The sequence below is a fragment of the Loxodonta africana genome, chromosome 11, assembly GCF_030014295.1.
Source record: "Loxodonta africana isolate mLoxAfr1 chromosome 11, mLoxAfr1.hap2, whole genome shotgun sequence".
In the NCBI taxonomy this organism is placed as follows: domain Eukaryota; kingdom Metazoa; phylum Chordata; class Mammalia; order Proboscidea; family Elephantidae; genus Loxodonta; species Loxodonta africana.
In genome coordinates, this window is record NC_087352.1 from 75,732,880 (window position 1) to 75,760,155 (window position 27,276).

Consider the following 27,276-nt stretch of genomic DNA (forward strand, 5'->3'; position numbering starts at 1 on the left):
CAGCTCAACAAATATTCGGTCAATGTGGAATGAAGGAATGAATGTAGTATTAAGCAGGAAAAAGCAATGTACAACACAGTGTGTCTATAGTGTGCTGCTGCCATTTGCGTTAAAGAAAAGAATTCATATACATACAAAGTCTCTCTGGAAGGGAAATACAAGAGCATGGTAACAGTGGTAGCCTCCATGGTAGGGAATGGAAAGGCTAGGGGTCAGGGATGGAAGAGAAACTTACTGGTTCTGTTTATCTTTTCTTTTTTTTAAGTTATACTTTTACTGTAGGCGTCAATTACCTTTTCAAAAGAATAAGGGGTATGTCATATTTGAGAGTTTTCCGAATTTATGTATTTGAGGCTGAAAGGAAATCAGGGTCCTCATAAATGTGCTAATTAAATGATAAATAACCATTTATTTAGCAATCCTGTATTCTTGGCACAGCCCCATGCAATCTCTTCCTAGATGTTCATGAAAATTTGTGGGTTGCAAAGAATGCCTACATTTTTCTGCTGGAAGAGGTAGCGTTGTTAGCTGCCATCGAATCCACTCCAACTCATGGAAATTTTATACAGTAGAAAAAAATGCTGCCCAGTCCCACAACATCCTCACAATCGCCAGCATGTTCAAGTCCATCATTGCAGCTGTTGTGCCAGTCCATCTCAACTGAGGATCTCCCATACCCTCGCTGGCCCTCTACTGCACAGTGATTGATCCCTCCTGATGACAGGTCCCAAACAAGCAAGTTGGACAGTGTTTTGCTGAGATCCATAAGATTTTCGTTGGCTACTTTTTAGAAGTAGATCACCAGGCGTTTCTTCCTAGTCTGTCTTAGTCTGGAAGCACCACTGATACCTTCCCTTATGGGTGATCCTGCTGGTATTTGAAATACCAGTGGCATAGCTTCCAGCAACATGCAAACCACCACAGTACAACAAATCAAAAGATGGGTGGTGGGGAAGAGGTATACATTCCTTAGATATAAAATATGGGGGAGAATAAGAGTAACATGAATCTGTAGCAGAATAAAGCCTTCATAAATACATTCTCACTGGAAGTTTTTATATGCCAAGAAAAGGGCCTCTGTGCCCAAGATATTTTGAATTTGCCTGAAAGGTTGAAATAAGTCCTTAAAAACTACATATATATATATGTATATTAATAGACTACCCATCCTTAACTGGCTGATTTTCTCAGTGTTTGTCTGGCTTCAACAAGCAAATGTACTTTGCTTTAAGAAAACATCTGAATTTCCAGGTTTATAGAAAAAATATTTAAAGGAGGGTCTACTTGCTTTATTTAAGAATTCCTTTAAATATCAAACTAATAAACACCTTTAAAATATGATTCAATATAAAAATTATACACAATTTTCAAGAACACCATCATTGAACACACAGGTACTCAGTAATTACTTGCTGGTTGGATGAACATACCTATTGAAAATCAGTAGAGTGAAATGGATAAGAGCGTGGTTTGGGATCCAGATATCCCCGTGTTTGGAGTCTATCTCTGCCATTTACCAGCTGAATATGACCTTCAACAAGTTCGTTAGCCTCTCCAGGCCTCAGTGTTTGTTATAGAAATAAAATGGATGAGTAAACGCCTCACTTGTAGTTAGTTATGATATTAATGAAATATAGAGGTAGAGCCCTTACAAAGTATCTGTAACACACTCAGTGTTTGGTAAATGGCGGTTATTATTGTGAAAAGTAACTCGAAATACTCTGAGGGTGTGACTCTCCGTTTTCCTATCCACAAAGACAAATTTTGTGCATAACATTCCATGGCATTTATTGCACTGCTACAGGGAAGGGTATAAGATTTTGTGTAACTGAGATTTTGATGGTCTTCAAATTATGGGGAAACAATTAACAGGCATGTTTTTTGAAGTTCACTGTGGCAGTGACTCAGCTTACAATACTGATGGCTCTTTAGTGTGTGATGATGAATTCCGTTCTGCAGAGGAAATACTGTGACTTAATATCCTCTCCCAGTTTGTTTTACAGTATTGCCCACTGCCTACTTTCTTAATTAAAAATATTAAGTGTAAATGTTCATCTGATTTCCCTGACTAGAATAGAATTTGGGGGGCAATGAGAGTGGGAAAGGCCCAAATCAGCACAAATTGCTTCAAATTTAGAGACTGAATGAAATGTGTTTACTTGGATGACCAAAGGTTTCTTCTTTTTCTACTTTTCTGGCTTTTTTCTTTTTTTTTTTTTTCCATTTTCTAGCACTGTCAGTTTGTTTAATAAAGTTGAGAATTCTTGCAAAGGGCCTTATAAAAAACACGTGTTATTGGGTTTTAAATCTGATTTGAAAGTGCCTCTCTCCTACTTCCTCTGAGTAAAGTGACCTTTTTAAATGGAGGGAAGTGGGTTTAGATGACAGTCATGATAAATGCGGTCATGTTCACTCAATAAAATAAGGCCCAGTGCATTTGAGGATAAATCAGTGAAATGTACAGCCCCACCTGTCTGTCTCCATCATTCATTTCCACTGTCACTTTCACAGTGGCTGATGGATCACAGTTGCTGTAAAATTAGACAGCCTTTAATCTCATTTCATCCTGATTAGCTTCTCTTTACCCTTTCCCTCTAACTCACTGACTGACACGCTAAAAACTCACACTGGGCTGTATATGAACATAGAGTACAAACTTCTCCTCAAATACCTTCTTGAGAGGGCGAGGCAATTGTTTGTTCACCTCTGGAGAAATCTGGAAAGGACCAGGCATGTGTTCGTTGTTATTTAAAAGACCATCAATAAGCACAATTCCCAGTGCCATTTTAAACAAGTTGGTTACTTCTGTTCACGGCCCTATTTATTTGACTTCCCTTCAGATTTTATCAGAAGTCAAAGAAATGAGGTCTTCTGTAAAATTCAGACATTGATTTACTACAGTTTTTTTCCTAATAAATTTGAGAGCATTCTACATTCAGAATAATTTCTGAGTTATTTGTGTATGTTCATAGCCTCTCAATTACAGTAATAATTCAGAAATGAGAATACTGAAATTGCCAAGAAATATAGCATGCAAGGTTTTGAAACAAAAGTAAAAAATGTACAGATAAATGAGAATATTTTTAGGTAGTCTTTATTTTAGGGCTTTAAAACACCTCCTTTTCTCTTATTTGGAAGGGTTCAATAGTTAGCTTATGTGCCATGGTTTCATTTGCATTAAGCATAACAATAGGGGTAATCAAATGAGAAAGAGGCTTAAAAATCACATATTATTTCCTTCACTTAATTTCTGCTTGCCTGAACGGGAGCAAATGAATAGTTAAGAACAAAATACAAGTGTTGTTATATTTTTAGAAGACTGTGGTTAAAAGTAGGAAATACAATACGGATTTGTAAGATTTAGGCTTTGAACTGACCAAAAGTTTAAAATAAATATTCAAAGAGTAAGTTAGTTATAGTTGATGGTATCTGTCCCTACACTCATGATGTCTCATGGTGAATAGACAGATTTGGGGTAAAAACTGATGCTGAATAACCTTACATGGGCCATATGCCATTACAATGAACTAGAATAGCACCAGGCTGTTCACAATATAACATGGGCAGCCTAATTTGAGTTTTGGTATTTTGGGACTAGCATCATAATCTAAACAATGGTGAGCTAATTTTTTTTTTTAATATCCTCCAGAGCCCCTGATGGTGTAAACAGTTAAGCATTCAACTACTAGCCAAAAGTTGGCAGTTTGAACCCACCCAAAGGCACCTTGGAAGGTAGGCCTGACCATCTGCTTCCAAGAGGTCACAGCCTTGAAAACCCAATAACCCGAAACCCGATGCCATCAAGTCAATTTCAACTCATAGCGAACCTATAGGACAGAGTAGAACTGCCACATAGAGTTTCCAAGGAGCACCTGGAGGATTTGAACTGCCGACCTTTTGGTTAGCAGCCATAGCACTTAACCACTATACCACCAGGGTTTCCTGAAAACACTATGGAGTAGTTCTACTCTACACACACGGGGTCGCCATGAGTCGATATCGACTTGGAGGCAACTAACAGCAACAAGGGAGACCAAGGTGCAGGAGACAGAACCAAAGGGGTTGCTTCAGAATGTTCCGCTGGAAAAAAAGATGTTTAAAGCATGTTCAACCTTAGGTGTTCAATGAACCTAACATATACTCTCCCCCAATGGATTCTGAGTAGCCAAGCCTGCAGGACCGATAGGTTAAAAGGATTCTCCAAAGCAAAAAACTCAGAGTTGAGGAATGTAAAGGATAGTCCAGCGATGACTTTCTAAGTCAGCTGACCTAACTGATGAGGGCACAAATCCACCCTGCACCCAATTTCTACATAATCCCCCAAAATCCAGAGTTTGCATACCAGTGCCTTTTCCCTTGCGGTTATAAGTTCAAAAACAAGGAGCATTCCCAGTCAAAATAAATAACTACAATAAAACTCCTAAAACCCTTTAGTAAGAAGCTTAAGTGATCTGATTTGCTCTGTCAGAAGCAGGCCTAGGTTTCAACACTATGCGTGTTTCTTAATATTTTTATTTACATATCATAGCCTGCCTAAGTGCATTCTGAAAAAAATAAAAGAGAATAAAAACAAAATTAAAAGAAATATATATCACCCAGAATTATGGAGATAGGCTCTCTCTCTCCACCCTCTTCTTTCTCTCTCGGCACTGGCAAAAGAGCACAAAGTAAGAGCTGGCCCTGACTCATATTGATTTCCCACTGCACTGGTTTCTTAAGTGCTCTGTTGATCCGTGTCAAGCAATAAGTTCCCTGCCTGAACATGCACATCACCTCCCCATTTGTCCTCACCTAGATTTAAGGTGCCCATATGATGAGCTGAACAAGGACATCATTTTTCCTAGTGGTGTCACTAGGCTCAAACCACTGCATGTGATATGATAACTAATGCTGTGTAAGTTTACATTTACCATATGACATTGTAATAGCAGAGGCTAACACAGCACAGCACACAGGGTGACAGGGGAAGCCTACTCTGGGGCTGTGTGTCTCCCAAAAGGAAACAGCAATGGGAAGAAATATGAAGAACTCTGGCTTTAGTGGTTTTCTGAATAAAGCCCCCACCTCACAGCCACCACACTTGGGCAGGGAGAAGGGAAAGGCCAGGAGAATGGAAATTTGTGATGTGCCTGGCAGTTTTTATCTTTGCTACAGAAGAGCTCCTAAGCGGATAGATAGAAAATGTGCGATTGTGCTGCTAATGACATTGTACAGGAAATTAAGCGTATACATTTGGAGAAGGCATTAAATCAGCAGGACCTTAATTTAAAAACTTAAAACTGTATGGAAATTCAGCTTGCTCATGGCTGTGGAATAGAAAGCGCTCAAGCTCTCCGTTTCTGGAAAGATTGCCAGCCAAACAAGTTGGGGCAGAGCATCTTAATGGCTCAGAGTGTATTCAAGGTAACTTCTTCCAAGAAGTAACCCCAGCCCTGACCATATGGGAGTGTCAGTCATTGTTTCAGAATGCCGTCTATATCATCAGGCAGGTGAGGAGAACAGAAGAACCGAAAGCAGCATGACAGGTTGTTCTTGACTAGTTTGTGGAATAACATTATGTAAAATTAATCAAAAGGGGTTGGGTTTGAAGCTGCTGTGAACACACCACTGAGCCACGGTGTAGGGCTTTCTGGATTGGTGGGCGCCCTGCTCGACTGCCTAGGCTCCCTTCTTCCTCCTGACTTTGTATCACGTTTTAGACACTTCGCTGAAAGCAGTTAACTAGCGAGCCAACATATCATGCTCTAAGGTAGAAAATTTCATGTATCTTTTTTTTTTCTTCTTCTTTTTCCAGTTATGCCATACAACAGTGCCCACCACTGTGTTGTGGAGGTAGAAAACTTCTTGTTCGTGTTGGGTGGAGAGGACCAGTGGAACCCCAATGGTAACTATTGAATGACTGCATTCTAGGTGCTCAACCAGTAAGTCTGTAACAGAAGTCCCTAGTAGCAGGCCATTTTGTAGTTACTCTGGGAAATACATGCCTGTGAAGCTGGGACACATGATACAATGACAGTGAATTGGGCTGACAATTGGAGGGAGGGTCAATCATTGAGCTAGCAGAGGACATATGCAGCAGAGCATTCGCTTATTGACTGTCTGGGGATTTGGCTTGGCAATGACGCCCCAGCCCCTCTCCTTATCCATCCCCTGAGAAATGCCACACACATAAGCACGAGCTCCCTAGAGGAAGGTATCAAGCTGCTGCCATTAAGAATTCTAACCACTCTCTCCACTTTTCTCCCATTTTATCAATATAATAATGTGATTGCAATAAATAAGCATTGTCTCCAGTCGGGCTGCACATGGTTTTAGCTGAAGCTATTTTGCAGCATTTATTACTTGAGACCCATTCTATTTGCTGTATCCTTTGCAAACGCTTCTTCTGCAGATTATCCATTACTGGCCCCATTGATGGGATCACTTCATAAATTTCTCACAAAGAGAAATTTTAACACACTTCCCAAGCCAAACACAAGGAGAAAACTGGGCCTTGCAAAATACGTAAAATTATCAAGATATTTTTGGAAAGCTTGCACAGGAAGGAGGAGTTGCGGTTGTAGCCTTCTGTGTAACAGAGATAATTATGATTGAGAAACCATAAAACAGCTTGCAGGTACACATTTTTACTTTAAAACCCCAGAACATCCAGCTGAAATTACATATACTGCATATATTTTATGGTCAATGTTCTCTTTCAGCATCTGCACCAAGGCAAATTATAGAAAATTGTTACATCTGTTCATTCTGGAAAATCTTAAAGGAAAACAACCCAGGCCACCCTCTAAGAACATTTCTTTTAAGAGAGGGGGACCTGCAGCTTTGTTGTTCCCTATCTTTCAGTGTAGGCAAGGAGATGGTTCTTGCGCTTCCTGAGAAACAGATTTGGAACGGGCCAAGAGTGATATTTAATATCGCTCCTTGAACTTATCTTTGCAACGATGGGTGTGATGTGTTGCCGGAAAACCCTGACATATGTACAATCCACTGTAAACTCTCCATTTACTGTTTAACTTATCCTTCCTCAGAAGTGATTTGAACTGAATAGAGCACATGTAAGTAAAGACACGACGGGAAGCTATCGTGTAAATCTAAACAAAAAATCTGCAGAACATTCTTTTTGAAGGCCAGATTACAAATACAGCATGACCAAAATAAATTAGAAAGTCCTGGCTCTGATGACAGTGCTCCCTCAGCCCACCTCTGCTGCAGTGTGGAGTAGGTCTCTGTTGGACTACCTGTCTTGGTTGACAACTCAATGTTCACAAAACACTATGAACCTCCCATTCCTGTGAGTTAGATTGTCATCAGCAGTCCAGAAAACCTGCCCGTTAGGCTTGTGCCCATACAGTAAATCCCTGGGTTATGAAAAACGAATGTCAGACTTAGGACAACTTCACCTTGCCCTTTAATGTTATGTAAACCTGCCCTCACTTTGGAACGATTGAACCAATCCCTTCTCACAACAAATTCTTCATCACAATCACCTTTACTTGCTGCCCCTGCAGCTTCTGAATAATGGAAAAGGCTTAGAGCTTTTTCTTGCACCAAAGTAAGGCTAAATGAGAGCCACGTGCGCCTGTTCCGACTTACCTACAAATTTAACCTAAAAGCAGACTCAGGGACAGATCTCTTCATAACCCAGGGACAGATCTCTTCATAAGCCAGGGACTGCCTGTATGTTGTTGTTGTTGTTATATATCAAAAAATACAGTGAGAGAATTGTGTGGGGAGGAGGGTAGAGGAGAATGTAAAGGAAATTTCTAATGTCAACTTTTGGTCTTGTGATCAAGATTATCAATAAATAAAATTGTCTGTGTTTTCATTTCTTTAGTCTAGATTTTAGCTTTGAATTAATTCAGACCCCCATAAAGCTGTGCATTTGAACCATACTGATTTGCCTTCCCCCTTCCCTGGGAGGAGCAGCAATTTAATATAAAGCCCTCAGCAAATATGCTCTGAGAAGACTGTATAAAACACAGTATTGCACTTCCTGTCAGATGTCACTGAGGACACCTCTCACTATGTCACTATTACCACTCAATATACTTCGTATGAAGACCCACATGACAGATTCTTGTCAGACCAAAGTCATAAAGCATTGTGTGCTTTCTAAAATTATTACCAACACTAACCATGTGACCTGCTATGTCTCTTCTCTTTGCTTTGGCCACCAGGAAGCTCAGAATTGAATTTCACTGAAACTTTACTGTATTTTAACATTCCTTTTAGTGTCCATATAGGCCTGGCAGCTAATGGTGCCCTGTAGATTCCTGCCATGTGGAAGGCTGAATCATTCTGCCCCTGTGAAGTCATTTAGAATAGATCTAGGTAATTACTGGTGAATGATTGGCATGGCTCTCCAAAACGAAGGAGAACTGGTTACATTTTGAGGCAAGCAGGCCAGCCTTTTGACCCCATGTCAATCAGCCAGTCCTTGGCTGAGGTCTTTCGCCAGGTAGGAGTGGGGTGAGTGGGCAGCAAGGCAGCCTGTTCAGCTGAGGGAGATTCTCCAGAGACAGGGCAGCTATGACCATGAGCAAGCAACACTGGGGAGAGGCGATGGCCACCAGTCTGGCAAATGGAACCTGAGCCGGATACCAAGAGCATCCACCATAATTCCTTAAATGTTTTCCTTGCGGCTTCATATTTCCATCCATCTAAGTAACCATAATTGGCTTTTTCTTAGTATTAGTAATAATATTTATTGCATAATCACTATTTTCCAGGAACTTTGCTAAGCACTGACCTGCACCATTTCACTTCATCCTCACAACCACCCTGTGAGGCATGTTCTGTCACGGCTTTGGTTTTACTATAAGGAGACTGAGCCTATAGAGGTTAAATTATCTGCCAGGACACACAGATTGCAAGAAGCTGAGCTGCTTCCATTGCAGGTCTGTCCAATTCCAGAGCCTTAGTCTTTAACCACTCTAAACTATAGCACCATTCACATAAATGTATGTATTTGGATAGTTATGTATCAAAAATCACATTTTGCCCTTTAGCTTGTGAAATTAAATCAGTATTGCATCACAAGGGAAAGTGGCTCCCACTCACAAAGAACTCTTCATTTCCCATTTAGAAAACAGTGAAGGTACTCACTCATCTCAGTACCAAAATTTATAAAGAATAACAATCCTATAATAGTATATAACTTGCTTTAACTTCATTGCTGGCAAGGAGAAAAATTAAAAATCTAAGGGTTCTACTGTTATGTATCCTTTCCAAATACGAAATCTTAAGTTAAACTGTAGTTCTTATGAAAATGGTGTCTGAGATGAACTTCCTTAAATGAAATACAAAGTTGTAAATTTCAATACATATTAATATACATATTTTTAAAACACAATCTTATTTATTAATGATCTTATTTACAAGACTAAAAGTTGAAATCAGAAAACACATTAGTTACTGGGAATATAAGCAGAATCCCTATATCAGTTTTTCTTCTCAGCTATAAACTCCCTTCATGTCATTCATAATAGGAATGCATTATAGTATTTTAAGGTATATGCATATATGCTCTGTTAGTGCTCCTACTTAAGAGACCCAATTAACATTTGTCACTTATTGACAACTGAACTCAAAACAACTGCCCATGAGGGATTTCCTTTCCTTCTCACTTTCTTCCCCTCTACTAATGGCTGGAAATTGCCACCCCTAGCCCCATTTCTCACATCACCCAAGTGCTAGTCAACAAAGGTGTCTGCTGTCACAGCATCACAAGAAAAGCGAAGAAGTGGGGGGAGAGTCTGAAAGAAAATGAAAAGGGCAAGAAGAAACTGGAGTGGAGAGTAATATAAAACTCCATTGCCAATGACCTTCGTGCTCAAGCTCCTGGAACAGTCTCAATAGAAGCTACAAGGAAGGAAAGAATAACTCTCATTTTATCTCACCTTCCTGACTTCACCATACTCACTCCTTCTGAGGTTCATTATCCCTTCTGCACTTCCTTCACCACCTCCAGAACTCCTTCCTTCTTTTTATCCCCCCAGTTCTTAGTCATTACCCCTATTTCACACCATTGACCCTGTTTCTCCAAACCTTTTCCTCATACCCATCTCGCCGCAGTCCCTGCTTAGCCTTTTCTCTGAGCCAAGTCCATTCCCATTATGACCAGAAATTAACATTGCTAGCTTCTGCCACCACTGCTCAGCATGTGAAGGCACTTACTGCCCGACTGCCAAGAAGAGACAGACGTCTTCTTCCAAATGGAAATTCTAAATCAAATTTCATAGAGAAATATTCTTAAACATGGTGGGTAGGTTATATTCTCCTATTAAGAACACTGATCTTCAGATGTATTTGAGAATTAACCTTGGAGCCTGACTATCAAGAATAATATTGTTTCTATGGGTAAATGATTACAGATTTTACAAAAACTCACTTATAAACCCATACCAGACATAAATCCTTCCTTTAGTTGGATCCTGCTCACTGGGTCATCCCCATCACTGGCACTATTATCCTTTCTGTACATCCCCAAATAAGACTTAATTTATCATCCAACTCTAGCCCTCCAATATGATCCCTGGAACTCATGATCTCACATCAACAAAATCCCTAAAATCTTTAAATTCTCCTCTGAGTTGTCCCTTCAGCTTCTTTTCTAATTGGAACCTGGTTATCCTCTGAGAGGACTGCTTCCCCAGCACCCTTCCTAGGGGGAGCTATTTTTTCCCTTCCCACACTTTACATACCACAGCATCGGAAGCAGGTGGCCTTTCTCCTTCTTCTTCATTGCTGCTTCCAAACACTTAAATCCCAAGTCACTTTAAAGGACATCTTTGGATTCCACCACCAGCTGCCCCTTTATATGGAGGTGTCCACTGTTTTCCTGATAATACCACCTCCTTCACTGAGGTTTGAGCACCTGATCATGGCCGTTCTCTCTACTATAATACCTGTCGTCTTGCTGATCACACAAGTCATCCAACACACTAAACTCTCCATTCTTCCACTTCACTTCAGCCCCCATTCCCAGTCATACCTGAAGTGTTGTCATTCCCAATTATTGAACCACCTGCCAAATCTCAAATTTGATCATTTGTACTGACCAACACCTCCAATATTTCTAACCCTTTTCCTGTAGTCCCTCTCCAACAAATTTTCTACCTTACCTGAATCCCCAGTTCATGGACCCTAGCATATTTTCACTTCCATCTCTCCCTGTATCCTTGCATCTCCTTACTGTGTTTAGATTCTATGGCCCATGCCAACAGTCACTCTAGTGCACACACCTGCCGAGCCTGCCCCTCCTCACACTGTACTTGCTTAGCAAAGCCCTGTCCTAGATAGATCCAACTCTCTTTCACCTCTTCCTTGCCCTTGAGCAACTAAATGTAGATGTGTAAGACCACACATCAACCCTGTTAAATTCCCCTAGTCAATGCCCTCTCCCACCTTGGGGATAGCTATTTCACACTTTCCTATTTCACACTCTCCGTCTCCTCAAGTGCTTCCTTCTCCAAAACTACCATCCTTAATTTCAACTGATGGCCTTGCTTCTCTCAGTCCAATAAGAACAGAAGTAACCAGAAGGTAAAGTCTTCATCTGGTTACTACCAAATCTATTCACTTACCTCCGTCACTACCTGTATATTCTATCTTCCCTCTTATTGCTGTTTCTACTCTAACATAAGGCCTATTCCTCATTTCCCTCTTGCCTATTTAAGGACTTTGCAGTATTTCCCAACTTAAAAAAACAAACAAGCAAACAAAATCTTCCCTTGATGCTGCATCTTCCAACTATAATCTGCTTCTTTTTATAGCAAAATTCCCACATAGCATTGCCTATCCTCTCACCTCCGCTCTTACATCTTAGTCTCTCCTGAATAGTCAGTCTCCTCTCAGGCTTTCATCCCTACCAGTCAACTGAAGAAACACTTGTGCAGGCCACAAACAACATTGATGTTGCTAAATTCTACGATCAAATCTCAGTTGCTCACTCCCTACTTTTTGAAACACTTTCTGACTTGGCTTTTAGGATACCACACTTTTCTAGTTTTCCTCTTTAACTGTTCCTTTTCATTAATGTTTTTTCCTCTTCTTCCCCAGGGCTCGTTCCCAGGATCCATGATATTCCATTTCCATACCCTCTTCCCAGATTGTTTCATCAGTCCTATGGTTTTAAACAATATCTCTGAGATAATGACTCCCGAATTTCCAGCTTCAGGCTCATTTAGCCTACTGCCTACCAGGCACTTCCACTTTGAGATCCTACAGGCCTCTCAAGGTGAAGTCCAAAACAGAGCTCATGATTTCTCTTCCAACCTCCAACATACGCCTCCCTGGTCTTCCCCACCTCAGAAGACTGCATGACCTTCAATTCAGTTACTTAGTCTAAAATACTGGCAGCCATCCTTAATTACTCTCTTTTTCTCATACCAATACTCAATCCATCAGAAAATTTTATTGTCTGTGCCTGTACACTAGATCCCAAACCTGACTGTATCTCACCATCTTTACCTTCTTCGTTCAAGCCACCGTCATCTCTTGCCTTAACAGTTGCAGTAGCTTCCTGACAGTTCTCCTGCTTCCACAGTGGCCCCTCTATAGTCTATTTTTCACACATCAGCCAGAGTGATCATTTTAAGAGATAAATTAGACCTTTTCCCTCACTCGCTCAAAACCCTCCAATGGCTTCCTGTTGCTTTTATAACAAATGCAAAACTCTACATCGGCCTACAAGGCACCCTGTATTCTGACTTTGAAACCTCTCTCACCTCTGTCCTGGTCACCCCAGCACTCTTGCAATTCTTGAATATGCCAAATTCATCACCAACCCAGGGACTTTATACGTGCCTGTTCTACTGCCTGAGAGGTTCATTCTCAGGTATTTGCATGACTTGCAGTCGACATCATTGAGAAGGTGACCATCCTATTTAAACTGGCCTACCCTCTGTCCCTCTGTCCATCCCTACTTTATTTTTCTTTAAACATTTATCTCTACCTAATATTACATGTTTGTTTATGCATTTACAGAGACAGGGGCTTTGTCTTTCTTGTTTACCAATACATTCCCAGAGCCTAGAAGACATCAAACATATAGTTGGTGCTCAATATATACTTATGTATACATGCCTGTGTGAGCATGCATAGACACAACCATATGGGTTTACCCCTGTGGTAAAGTTTGGTGCCTGTATTTCAATGTTTAATTACATGTATATGAACAAAAGCAGATTTTTAGAGCTGAGGCCTCAGGTGCTTTGGATGATTGTCATCTCAGGTGCTACAAGCAAAAATGTAATACACTCTTTTGCTTCCATTTCTCGCTTTGATGTCAATCTGTATGTAAAATAAGATTCTTTCTAATACCTTGGAGGCATTATTGTGCTTCTTAGGCTCAGAGAGGATAAGGTGGTTACCCAGCTCCAAGGACTCATGTTTCCCATTTCAGCAAATGAGCTTGCGATACGTCACAGCAACTGTGCTTCCCCAAATACACGCCCAGTGCTTAAGTGACATGCATAAAACAAAACTCATTTCCTACCTCAGAGTCTTATTGTAGTGACTGCTGTCATTTCCATGGGGAGAGAACAGACTTTACTGCTGCTAGAGTTCTCGGATCATTAATAAGAGGCTCTATCCAGAAAAACGACACAAGACTGTCCCTGGAACTGATAATTTATAGACGATAACTTCATGTTTTTAAAACATAAAAACCTCAAAACCCAGAAATTTTTACCCTACCACTGTGATAAAAACCAGTTTGGTAAATATGCTTGCTTGTATTACTATGGTTGATTTCTTTTTATCTCAACTTATTTAAAAGCAAACAAGGTGGGGGAGGGAAGAAAAGGATAAACATTTGAGTTAACACATTTATTTTTCTTTTGATTTATGGAGGTATTCCCTCTGTTTAATTTGTCTGTTAACCCCAAGAACAGAGATGTCTTATAAAATGCTATTAAATGTGCAAAACAATAAAGATAGCCAAGTTTTAAGTGTGTCAAATGTATTTTTCCAGGAAAACACAGTACAAATTTTGTCAGTCGATATGATCCCCGATTTAATAGCTGGATTCAACTTCCGCCCATGCAAGAAAGGTAAGTGTTTGATTCTTGTGCTTGAAACGTTTGTGGCTGCTTTACATACAGGAAGCACGAGGCTGAGTGGTTTTCCATGATAAGGGATGCTAGACAGAGTCAACGAAAGACATATGAGGCAGAACAGGAAGCTTGGCCTAGCCAATTTAGATTAACTGCCTTGTTAACTCAATGGCGAAAACTAGTCAAATAACTCCATTTTTTGTCCTCATATTGGAAGAAGGGATGACTTGTCTTCTTTTACTACATTGCATCGGTATTTTGTAAGCAGAACGAAAATATCACTGGCTACCCTACTATTCTCGGTGATGATATATTTAAATCCTAGAGTTGAAATATAGGACACAGTCTCACAAGGATATGCATTTAAATGCAGAAATTTCAATATCAAATATTTCAAGTCTCACTGACTCAAATTGTTTACATTTGCCTCCCCAAATGTCTTTCCAGCAGATATTTAACAACTGGTCATTTGTTTTTGGTTTGGTTTTGCTTTGTTTTCAATACTTTTGAACATGTCATCTCTTTTACGCACAGTGTTAATGTCACCTAAGTTTCCTAGCTACAAAAGGACAAGATGGCTACTCTGTGTATTATACACATTTTGTCTTTCCTGGCTGTTAACCTAGGTATCAGCCAATGTCTTAATATGCACGTGCAAATTCACATGCCAAAATTTGAACCCTTGGTCCTTTTCAAATAATGTCGGGATATGAATATCCTCTTGAACAAATTCTCCAATATGATAGTGACAATAAGCTACAACCTACTTCCTCTCCCCAACTGAGTCATGTAAAGAATCCACAGCATTCATCTTCTTTCCTAGCTCCTTTACGACTCCCCACCTTAACATATCCATTTTAACTTCAAGTAGATTACATGAAGATCAAATTAGATCCTTAATCATAATTGCAAGTTAAAAGAAAATTTTCAGATGATACTATTCATTCAAAAATGTACGTTTTTGTACAAAATATACTACAGCATGACAGTGTGAATTTATGCCATAAAGAAACTCAATGCTTAACATTTTACTCCATATATATATAAATTTCCTTTTAGGAGACTAAAAGCTATACCCTGAAAATGAGGAAGGTGCAATATGAGATGTAAAGACCACAGACACTTTTAGGAATATCTGGGTAGTGCAAACATACCCCCCAAAATAATTCTAAATCAATTAATATTCTGACCAGCTTCAGTGAACCAGAAGCCTCCTGATGTCTTCTTCCATTGTACCCTCTGTCTGTCTTTTTGGGGTTATTTCCTGGTTGCTGTTTTTGCAGCTGCATCACTTTGCCCTTTAATTAAAACCACTCAAAGAAAGTTTTATTTAAAAAAATTTTTAAAGAAAATAAGTATCAATAATATGTTTGAAATGTCAGCATCTCATCACAATGGTCCCCTTTGCTGGGGGCTGTACACCATGATAATTAACCTTCACGCCTTCAGCTTGGGAGGCATAACTCACGTCGCGGTCAATTATCTCACTGTAGAGCCCCTAAGGATGGGAAGTATTGCTGCAAAACCTAATTAGTAATTTTTTTTTAAATGTGTATTGTTTACTTGATAGTCTGTAATGACTTCCTCTGAGGCACTATGGCCTATCATGGCAGGGTCCTACTTAGACAATTTTTAGCAGCTCATTGACCTGATAAAAAGACCTGCCATGGTCTGTCGGCGCCCGGCAGCCACCGTTGACAGGATGGACTGTTTAACGTTTCTTTCTAAGTCATTATGGTATATCATGTCAGGTCCCTAGTAAAAGAAGGTTTTTTTTAGATTTAGAACAATCAACTCGATAGACCAAATAAAGAGCTCCTTACAGAGCTGAGTGGGAAAAAGCAGATCTCACAAATGCCCAGTCAATCTTCTAGCTCGGATCTCCTATGGGTTGGTTGACCCAGGCAGCAATCCATAACATGAAATGAAATTTTTCTGTCATTGCAATGCTTCCATTCAAAACAGCAAGTTACATCGGTTATGAGTGTGGACTAATTGGTGGTTAAAAAAAAAAGCCCTAAAATATAGGAGACATTCTTTAGATCTGAAAAGTTTCTCGAAACATTTATTTGAGCTAATTTTGCATTGTGTAATTCACTAATCAAACTCACTACAAACTCCCCACCAACTCCCTTCCATTTTGCAGACACCAAAATGCTAAGTTACAATTATGCTGAGAAGTCACCAAATCGATATAAAATAACAAACAAGTTTAAGTTTCCAAGGGGACATAATAAAAGTACATAATAAAAGACACCCCCCCACCACCACCGCCCATTTCAGCAGGGAATGTGCAAATGGCCTCTACAGTTACCAAACCATGGAGTCAGTTCATGAATGGCATGCTTGCTTACTATGAATTTTACTAACAAGTGATTAAACAAATTTAAATGTAATGGTAGTGAATTGTTTTGGTCCCAGGTTTAGGATTTGATTTTTCATTACAAGGGAGAGGATAAAAATGAAAACTCGGATCAATAGAAATGTTTTGGTGACTTTAAATTTTTCCTCAATAAAAACAGGCATTTTATGATACTGGTGAAGAGTGAGCTTCTTGAATCAAGTAGACACATGAGACTATGTGGGCAGCTCCTGTCTGGAGGGGAGAAGAGAGGGCAGAGGGGGTCAGAAGCTGGCCAAACGGACAACGAAAATAGAAAGTAGAAGGAAGGAGTGTGCTGTCTCATTAGAGGGAGAGCAACTAAAAATAAAACAAGCAAGGTGTATATAAGTTTTTGTATGAGAGACTGACTTGATTTGTAAACTTTCACTTAAAGCACAATAAATTTTTTTTTAAAGGCATTTTAGGCTTTATTCCTATGTAGATCTTACCGTAGCTAATTAAAAAAAAAAAAAAAAGGGTGAGGGGAAGCAGTTTTGGACAGTAAGAACAAGAAAGCCTCTTTCCTCTTCACAAAGTGGAAGACTAGAAGAAAATACATTTTCAAATGTTTCCAAATTTAAATATTTTTTGTCTCTAGCAATCTTATGAGAAACAATGGAAGACAATATTCTGTCTGAAAAATCAGTTGCTGTGGTTAGTGCTGGTGGTGGTATTGTTGTTAATTAAATGATGAAAGTTAAAAATGCAAGCTGAGATAAAGTGATAGTAACTCAGTCTCATGCTTCAGGGCATAAACCTACCACCCTAAAGGTCAGGAAGATTTGTACGCTAGGCAGGGTTCAAAGTACGTTTGTAGGAATAATTGTTAGTGGTTTTTAAATTTACCTCAGAAGCGTTGAATATTGCCCCTGGCTGGGGGTGGAGCAAGGGAAGATGAACAATTTCAAATATAAATAGCATAATGCCATTAGTATCTTTAATAATCTTGAACTTTTCCCAACTTAAAACAGCCTAAATGAGGTGAGCTCTTTACGAGGTGGGGGTGGGGAGGGCCAGGGACCACTGTCTAGTAAAACTGTAGCCTCAGGCAAGTGGTCACAGCTGCTGACAAACCATTAACTATCCAGTGTTTCCATAATGCATTTCATGAATTCTCACTTGGGGAACACAAGGGAGTAAGTCAGAGCCTTGAAATCTTCGCTACTGGAATTTCCACATAAAAAGCACTTTTAGTCAGAAAGGGAAACCTACTGATTTTTTTTTTTTTTTTTTTTTCATTTAGATCCTAACAGTGACACTGTGTGGATAAAGCTAGGAGTACACACAGAGCATCAAATTAAGAAGGCCTTGGCTACACAGAGCAAGCTCTGACAGGCTGACTCAGTGTCACAGTGGGGATGGAGCCAGATAGGAAAAGTGAGAAAATTGAAATTCGGACAAGATAAAAGCCATCCACACTATCCAAGGGAGATCACTCTCTTATTCTTCAGAGTCTAAACTTAATTAAGTAGAGGCCTTTCATACTTGGCATGACTAACAGCCATTTTCTCTCCTAGACTAGTACTGCATAGAACTCTCCATTAGCACCTTCCTGCCCACAGAGTCCAAGTTATTTAAAGAGCGCTCATTGGTGAAATAAGGAAATTAGTTATTCTGGAAGCTCCAAGACCTGTCATAGAATCATATAAGAGAGGGAGACTGCCCTACCCTTGTGTCAACAGTGTAAAGAAATATCCGTGTTACTTTAAGACGGACTTTTTTAGACACTTGTCAGCCTTTTCAATGAAACATTTTATCTCAAGAAGATCAAAACACTGGTAAAAATAACTTTGACCTACCATATTCAGTGAGAGAGCAAATGGAATCTGGTTAGAGAAATGCAAAGAACCAGTAGTCTATTCATATTCACTTAATTTTGCAGCTAGTTTTAAACCGAATATTATTATTTAAATTAGTTCCTTTTTTTAGTCCTGTATGCCAAGAATCCCCAAATTTTTTATGTCATAGATCCCTTTGACTATTAGATTAAAAACCATGATGCCCCCCATGTATATATGCATAAGCATATGATATTTATAATCTAGAACTTAGTTTTCTAAAAAAAAAAAAAAAATACATTTTATTATAATTTCAGAGCTTCATGGACCCTTCAGAAGCCATAGACCCAGGTTAACAACTACTACTTTATGAATCTGACTCGCCTTCTCTTTGTTTTCCTTCCATCCCCTTTTCCATTATACTTGTTATTCTTCATCCTTCCGGATCTTTCACAGCACACATTTCTTTCAAAGGCATCAAGGAAATCTAGAAAAAGTAAACATAGCTGATATATTATTTTAAAAATATCAATAATGGCTAACAATTCCTGGGCTACAAAAAAAAGAATGGCTCACCATCTATAATAGATACTATATCTCTAAGATAATAAATCATCTAAACAAACACAAAAGAATTTAGTCATTCAAATGTTATTAGGAAAAGTTTACATGCAAATGTCTTTATGCCTGATTTTTTTCAATATTTCTTGTTCTTCTTGAGCGTTCACAAAATGCTGGATAGTAGGACAAACACTTTACACACTGATTCACAAATAACTCTGTGAGGAAGGTGCCTTTATTATCCCCATGTTACAGATGAGCAACCTCAGGCCAAGAGGGGTTAAGGAACGTGTTAAAGGCTACACACCTACTAAATGGTATAGCCAGGCAATTGGACTCTAGAGACTAAAATGTTAATCGAGATGCTATATACATAGGTTTACGTGGTAAAAAACTTCCAGCACTCCTCTTCTTGCTATTGACATTACATAAGAGTCTTGGTGTCAACATTTTGGAAACCATTAACTCAGCAAACATAAATTATGTTCTCTGAGGGGCTTGCTGCTTAATTATATTATACTTTTTCAGTATGGGGCCACATGTTAACCTTGTGAAGTATATTATTCCAGTGGTAACAATGAGAAAACAGTGCAAAGGATCAAGGACATGCTTAAAGTTACAAATCATCCTACCTCCAAATTATTGAGTGCTCTTTGAACTTTTATTCTCCCTCAGCTCCCGTATCTTATTAGTTACCAAGTTGTACGTGTTCCTTGAAAAATAACTTTGGCACCTCTCCTTTCCATTTCTTCTACTGACACCCTAATTCAGGTCCTCAATATCTCACACCTAGATTTTTGGTCTAGTTCAGAATTGGTCTCCCTCTCCCCAAGCCTTTCACACAGCTTACATTTTTTGCCTTTGAAGGCATACTATTCAAGTCCAGAGCCTGTCATGAAAATGGACTCAAAAAGTATCCTATAGCCTTGAAGAATCAGCACCAAAAGCTGCTTAAATGAAATTCCTATAATTGGTTATTTAAAAAAAAACACGGCCATCTAGTCGATTCTGACTCATAGCGACCCCATAGGACAGAGTAGAACTGTCCCATAGAGTTTCCAAAGAGCGCCTGGAGATTTGAACTGCCGATCTTTTGGTTAGCAGCCATAGCACTTAACCACTATGCCACCAGGGTTTCCATAATTGGTTATATAAGAGCAAAATTTGAACCTTATATACAATTCACAAAAGTTGTTCTATTTGCAGTAGTACTGGGGGGGAAAAAAAGAAAAAAATTATAATTGAAGAAAATTTTTGATTATGTAGTTCTCTTATAAATTGGGAACAATGACCCTTGAAGGACCATAAAGAAAGTGAATGTCAAGATAATTTATTATTATTGTTACATTATCTACCTCATTTTTCACTTTGTCTTACTGAGCTGTGCTATCCTTACAAGGTACCAAACATCCCAAACATTAATGAACATTTTAACAGTGTATAAAAGGCAAGATAAAAAGAGCTGAAACAAAGAGTTGGTGAATTTCTTCTTTACTATTGCTTTAATACCAAAATTGTTAGCCATAATGGGCAATACATAAGATTACTGTGTATGGTCTCAGATTTTCCTGGCAGCTATGTGTATAGATTCTAAATGTTTGCAACCCTTTCTAAAGCACAATATACCTCCTTTCCCTGATTAACTGAGTGGCCTTTATCCTATTTCATAGTTCCTTTTGTGATTTACTCACAGTGACCTTACAGGACAGAGTAGAACTGCCCCATAGAAGTTCCAAGGAGCACCCGGTGGATTTGAACTGCTGACCTTTTGTTTAGCAGCCATAGCACTTAACCACTACACCACCAGGGTTCCCATAGGGTTGCTGTGAGTGACAACCGCAACAGGTTTCGTTTTGTTGTTTTTTTGTTTTTGTTTGTGTGTGTGTGTGATTTACTGAGCATTGTTTCTTTGTGTGTGTGTGTGTGATTTACTGAGCATTTTTCTTTCTTTTTGTGTGTGTGTGATTCACTGAGCATTGTTGTTTCATTGTAGAAGAGCCAGTTTCTATGCATGTCGGTTGGACAAACACTTATACGTGATTGGTGGAAGGAATGAAACCGGCTACTTGTCCAGCGTGGAGTGCTATAACCTAGAAACAAACGAATGGCGTTATGTGTCCTCATTGCCACAGCCCCTGGCAGCTCATGCAGGAGCAGTGCACAATGGGAAAATATACATTTCAGGCAAGTCATTTCTCCACTTTCTGTTTCAAAGTTCAGTTCCAAGGCACTTTTTTGACTTGTATGTATATGTTTAATTCGCAGGGGGTGTTCACAATGGGGAATATGTCCCATGGCTATACTGTTACGACCCTGTAATGGATGTCTGGGCTCGAAAACAAGATATGAACACAAAACGTGCAATCCACACTCTGGCTGTAATGAATGATCGCTTGTATGCAATCGGAGGAAATCATTTGAAAGGTCTTTTTTTTCTTTTTCCTTTCTTTCTAATCACAATAACATTTGCATCTCATGTCTCTTGCTAAGGGGGTTTCTCGTTAGATCATCATAGTTAACCAAGTAAAAAACGTGTTGACTAAATAAAATCTACTCTGTGTAAATTAGCAGTACTCTTGGGCAAGCATTTATTTTGGCTTTCCTGCAGATAAGATTATTCTTAAGTTTCCACATGCATTAAAGAAATGAATAATGAAGTCTACAGAAAAGAAAAAACAGAAGCATTAATAACTGAAAAGCACAATTTGTCGTAACAATGAATTCAGTGAAATAAATTATCCCTTATCACCAAAGTGGTGGTAATGGATTTCTTCTCAGAAAAATGTTTTTTAGGAGTAATCATAAAGAACTTTAATCATAGCTGCACAAGGAAGCTACTTTGGGATTTTTCTTAAAGAAAACATTGAGTAGAACTTTATCTAAATTTAGAATTCTTTCTTTTAAGACTCAAATATCAAACCATCTATGATTCTCAAATTCCTTCTATTTGGTTTTTTTAAAGAAAGCTTATTTAATGCACAGCATTTTTTAATTTATACAATTATGAGTCCTCAAATACACAATGATATGCTTGCTGGCTCTAAACTTTTTTTTTTTTTTTTTTTTTAAGAAGCCCTAGCCTTGAATCGGGACCCAGAAAATTTATTCTCATGAGGTTGCATTTTGCTTGTGTCACTCAGGTTTCTCCCACCTTGATGTCATGCTTGTGGAATGCTATGACCCAAAAGGTGACCAGTGGAACATTCTCCAGACCCCCATTTTAGAGGGCCGAAGTGGTCCTGGCTGTGCAGTGCTTGATGACAGCATTTACCTTGTCGGGGGCTACAGCTGGAGTATGGTGGGTGCCTGCATTGACCTCACTGACCTACTTGTGTTTGTGCTTACTTTTTCTGCTTGTCTCCCTCCAAATGTGTCACTGCTCACATATTTATCTTTTAAGAGTATTGTGCTCCTGGGCAAGCGGTAAGTTACTTGAAGTAGTAAAATGGAGTCAGTTAGTTTGCCCCGGAGCTAACTTACTGCCTGTTCAACTGTAACACAGGACAGGATAGGTCTCTGGCCCGTGCCTACCCTCACGCTTTTTTTATTCTGGCTTTCCTAGTGGAGGTCAAACTGAAGTGATTCTATAAGCATTCTGTTGCATTTGTTTGAATAGGAGAATCTGAACCGTTTCTTAACAGTATGGGATGAGAAATGGAAATTAATTAGTCAGTGTCTATGAATCCTGTTTAGGATGTGTAATTTGCCATCGTTTTTTTCCTTTTTTTTTCTTTTTATCATGAAAATTTTCAAACATAGACAAAATTGAGACTGCAAGAGTGCTTCTTTAACCCCACATCCATCTTTAACATCCATCAACAGTTTGCCATACTTACTTCATCTATCCCTCCTTTTAAAATGTTTTACTAAAACAGCTTGAAGCAAATCCTAGACATATTATTTCACCTTTAATGCTTAGTATGCATCTTAAAAAAAAAAAAAGAATCAGTCTCTTACATAAGCACACTATCAATATCACCCCTAACGAAATGAACAATAATTCCGTTACTTCCAGTGCATATTCACATTTTTCCTATTGACTTGGGAAAAAAATGTACTTTTCAAGTTGGTATGTTCAGATCAGACTCCAGCAAGTTCCACTCATTTTGGTTATTATGTCTCTTTAAGTAAAGTAACTTAAAGTCATAAGTTATTATGTCTAGTGAAAACAGTACCCCTGCCCCACTTTTTTTTTTTTTTCCATTCCACTGTCTTGCTGAAAAACAGGGTTCGTTGTCATACGGAATATCCCACATTCTGGAATGGCCTAATGGCTTCTCTGTAGTGTCATTTAAAATAAAACTGTCTGCATATTTCTGATAGACTGGAATTAGAGCTCAGGTCTTATGGTTCAGCTTTTTTCTCTTTTTCTTTTTTATTTCTTTTGTCATTTTTTTTTCCTTTGTTGGCAAGAATACCTGAGGAGGTGAACGTGCAATTCAAACCACATCGCATCAGGAGGCACATGGCGTCTAATTGTCTAGCTATGAACTTTTAAAATGATGGCTGTCTTTATATTTTCCTATTTATACGTGTTAGTTTTATAAGGTTAATTTAGGGTTCTAATATCAATTATTTTTATTTCTTTTGCATCAAACAAGGCGGTGATAAAAAGTTTGGGAGGAGTTTTAAAAAGTTATTAGTTATATGGAAGAAAATATGTATTGACACATAACCAGATAGCCATATGTGTGCTTATTTATTGGTGTAAATTGCTAGCTGCAGAAAGGTATATATGTTTAGGAGCCAGACATCAGAAACATGCTTTCAGAAAATGATTATTAGGTTGGTTGTTTGTTGCCTGCAATGCAAACAAAGTCTTTGGTTTGGGAGAGGGACATGTTATACAAGTACTAGCCCCTGAGGCTGACAAAGAAGATTAAAAACAGTCTCTGTTTCTTGTGTGGCCTCTTAAAAATAAGTGAATCAATGTGTGATCAGTAGGCAACCCTTCATATCCAGTTTACTTAAAACTGGTTTTGAATCCCAGCTCTGATTCTCTACAGTAACAAAATAAAATGAAGTGAAGCCACAATCAATCCAGTTTGCTTCAATTATTTGAATCTTGAAGGTGAATTTGGCTTTTTTCTTTAACTTAAACCAGGTAGATAATTTCAGTTTTTGATCAATTATTTCAAAGAATTTGTTGACCATCTAGAATGTTCTAGATACTTGACTTTTGCTATTAGTTACACAAACGCACAAAAAAGATTTTGGAAATCTTGTTTCAAATTGTTCCTTAGAGTAAAACAACCAAAGTTCATGGCTTTCATTTAAATTTTTTAGCAAGAGCAGGGAAGGTATCTTCATTCCAGGGTAAATGTGATAAATAACGCTGCCACTGTACTTCTCTGAACATCCTTCTCTATGTGCTCCGTGCTCTACCATTACAGGGGGCCTACAAGTCATCTACAATATGCTATTGTCCAGAGAAAGGAACCTGGACAGAACTCGAAGGTGATGTAGCAGAACCACTCGCAGGCCCTGCCTGTGCCACAGTCATCCTGCCTGCCTGTGTACCGTACAACAAATAACACCAGGAAGCCCTGGAATGAACAGTATCACATTCTGGGAAGCAATGACAAGTGACATCACCATTATAATTGGAACAATGCATTCTAATGATCCAAATGCCGAAACCCACCCTTGGTTTCTGATGAACGATTTACAAGTAATCACAAACGAAAGTGACCTGTTCTTGAGCAGATACGGAGTCCGTAACTCAGATCACACCGAACTTCCCGTGGTGACAAACTCTTCCATTTCAGACTGGTTTTAACTTGTCCCAGCTTTGCAAAAACTTCTCATGTGGATTTTAACTTTCAAGAGGAGAAAGATAAAATACTGAAGACTTCCCCCAGAGAAACCTGAGATCAGTATTGTGCATTGTAGTCCTCCTGCATGTGACCTATGTTGAAGTTTTGGGGATATTGTGCTCATGAATGATCCAAAATTTGACCCACCTAAAGACATACGCAGCATTACAGAAATTGTCACTTGATTCTGTATTCCTAACCTTTGGCTACTTCACAGACTCCGTAAGCAACACAGTTCTAGAAAACAGTGTAAGATTAAAGAGGGGCATTTTCGTTTCTATACAGCTTCATTTTTACATACCTTCTGCCCTTACAGCACCTCATGGGACCAGAGAAGAAAAGATATCGTCTACTGTAGCAACTGCTTTCTGCCCTGTGGGTTCTAGGTTAGCCAGAGCCATAATTGTTTTGTCCTCAATCTTATCCAAAAGATTAAAACAAAATACACTATATCACTCTTCAGTTCATGGAGGCTTGTGCTTTCTGGTTTTCTGAAGTACCTAAGTAGTGAACATATTGGTTATTTGCCTGACAAATTTAGTCACACAATTTTGACGAGGTTCTGTTGGTTAACACATCTGACCCAAACTTAACTAACCATTAAAAAACTGGAAAATTCCTTTAAGAAATTTAGCAACAAAAAGAACGAATAACTTTTTATGTACAACCCAAGTTGGCTGTCTGTCCCTAAAAAACACAACACAACGTTACTTAAAAGAATGCTCAGGAAAAGCACATGACTTACCGTCAATATTCCTCCAATTCATCATATTTTCTTTACTACCACCAGCGATGCCTGAACCCAGTTAAGTAAGCAATTGCTATATTGTCATTAGGACTACAAGGATTTTAGGAGCAGAAGGATCCAAGACTGTGAGATAGTCTCCATTAGGCAAATCAAATGGGCAAAACTGGCAGGAACATGAATTTGATTTTCAAACTCAAGAGATTAAACCCTAGTGGTGTAGTGGCTAGGAACTATGGCTGCTAACCAAAAGGTCGGTAGTTCAAATCCACCAGGCGCTCCTTGGAAACCCTATGGGGCAGTTCTACTCTGTCCTACAGGGTCACTATGAGTCGAAATCAACTCTGTGGCAACGAGTTTTGTTTTGTTTTTTGGCTAAGATATAAACAACGACAGTTAGGAGTAAAGAAAAGCATAAAATACTTTTTTTTAATACTCAGAGATATTGCTGAATCCCTCAACAAATGTGCCATTCAAAACAACAATACGGGAAAGCCACAGATTAAAATGCCTTGAGGATAAGCTTTCATTGTGGAGCACGTCAAGATGAAGTGGGTATACTGGAATCCAATGCCGTTTCTACAGTAAAGTGCAATCTTCATTGTTTTTGTATTTATTTGTATGTTCAGATCCAAAGGATCCATTGTAAGATATATATGTATAAATATATATATGCGGTGCAATCAACTTTCATTTCTTTTTCCTTGAAACCATATGAAATATATAGAAAAAACATTACAGTACTCTGTGGAAAAACCCCAGCTGATATCATAAAGAGAACAAGGTCTGATTAGAACATTTTATCGTCAACTGTCACCATTTCTTCTGAAAGTCACAGTTTATATGAGAATATTTGCTTTCCTTATACTGGTTCTTCATTTTATTTTTTATTTTTAGCCAAAAAAAAAAAAAATCATTTATGAGAACTATAAGTAAAGCTTATAGTTTTTCAGAAAGACACAACCTATTAGAAAGCGAAAAGTGAGTAAATAAGTCACAGAGAATGCAAATTTTGTACAGTATTAGAATGTGTAAATGAAGCTTGGAAGGGGAAAACTTTAAATAAAAACTTTATGTACTAATTCAGCTGTCTCTCTTATTCCTGCTTATAAAGCATATGTATAAATCTCAAAGTTAAATTCTTTTGAAGGGTTGTAATATGTAAATCCCTAAATATTTGTATTCTTCAGATATGCTTCGCAAGTTTATTTTGCTTCCTAGCAATAGGTAAATGTATATAGTATGGCCAATGCTAAAATTTATGGAATACTTGTGGAAAAATGTTGTGAGTGAAAAGTCAAATGAATTGAATCTGATTTGTTACAATAAGGAGGAATTCATCCAGGCTCTAATAGCAAGATACTTATAGAAATTACTATCAGCACTATATCAGCACTATATGTACTAAATAATACTTGCATACTCTCCAAAGAATATGTGAATTAAATCAATTATCTAAACACATACTATTTAATTTTATTCTCTTTTTTAAAAAATCTCAGAAAATTTGTGCAGGACAAGGAGAGAGGAAGGAGCCCTGGCGGCACAACCATGAAGCACTTGGCTGCTAACTGAAAGGCTGGTGCTGCAAACGCACCCAGTGGCTCCGCAGAAGAAGGACTCGGCAACGTGCTCCCATAAAGATTACAGCCTAGAAAACCCTACGCGGCAGTTCCACTCTGTTGCATGGGTTCACTGTGAGCCGAAATCGACTCAATGGCACCTAACAACAGCAACAGCAAGGAGAGAAGCTATGGGAGATAATAAGAGAAATTGAGGCATGTAGCTGAGGTAGTAGGTGGGCAGCCCCCAGGCAAAGTCAGGAGCTAATTCCTGAAGCTTGCAAGCTAGGGAGAATTTAATGCTTCCTGGCCAAATCTATCATTATTGATGGTTATACTCACAATTTAATGATTTTTTTATCCTCCCTGGGAAT

At 38.7% G+C, this 27,276-nt stretch overlaps 1 protein-coding gene across 1 annotated transcript in view; it reads left to right on the forward strand.

Annotated features, from left to right (window-relative positions):
* KLHL14 (kelch like family member 14) overlaps positions 1 to 26,904 on the forward strand; it is a 109,693-nt gene extending 82,789 nt beyond the window's left edge. The window contains exons 3-8 of the mRNA XM_023543900.2: positions 5,795 to 5,884; positions 13,976 to 14,054; positions 20,773 to 20,963; positions 21,045 to 21,203; positions 21,920 to 22,077; positions 24,173 to 26,904. Coding sequence (XP_023399668.1) covers positions 5,795 to 5,884; positions 13,976 to 14,054; positions 20,773 to 20,963; positions 21,045 to 21,203; positions 21,920 to 22,077; positions 24,173 to 24,313 — 818 coding nt within the window. The 3' untranslated portion in view covers positions 24,314 to 26,904. The remainder of the gene's footprint in view (positions 1 to 5,794; positions 5,885 to 13,975; positions 14,055 to 20,772; positions 20,964 to 21,044; positions 21,204 to 21,919; positions 22,078 to 24,172) is intronic.
* Positions 26,905 to 27,276: the final 372 nt, after the last annotated feature.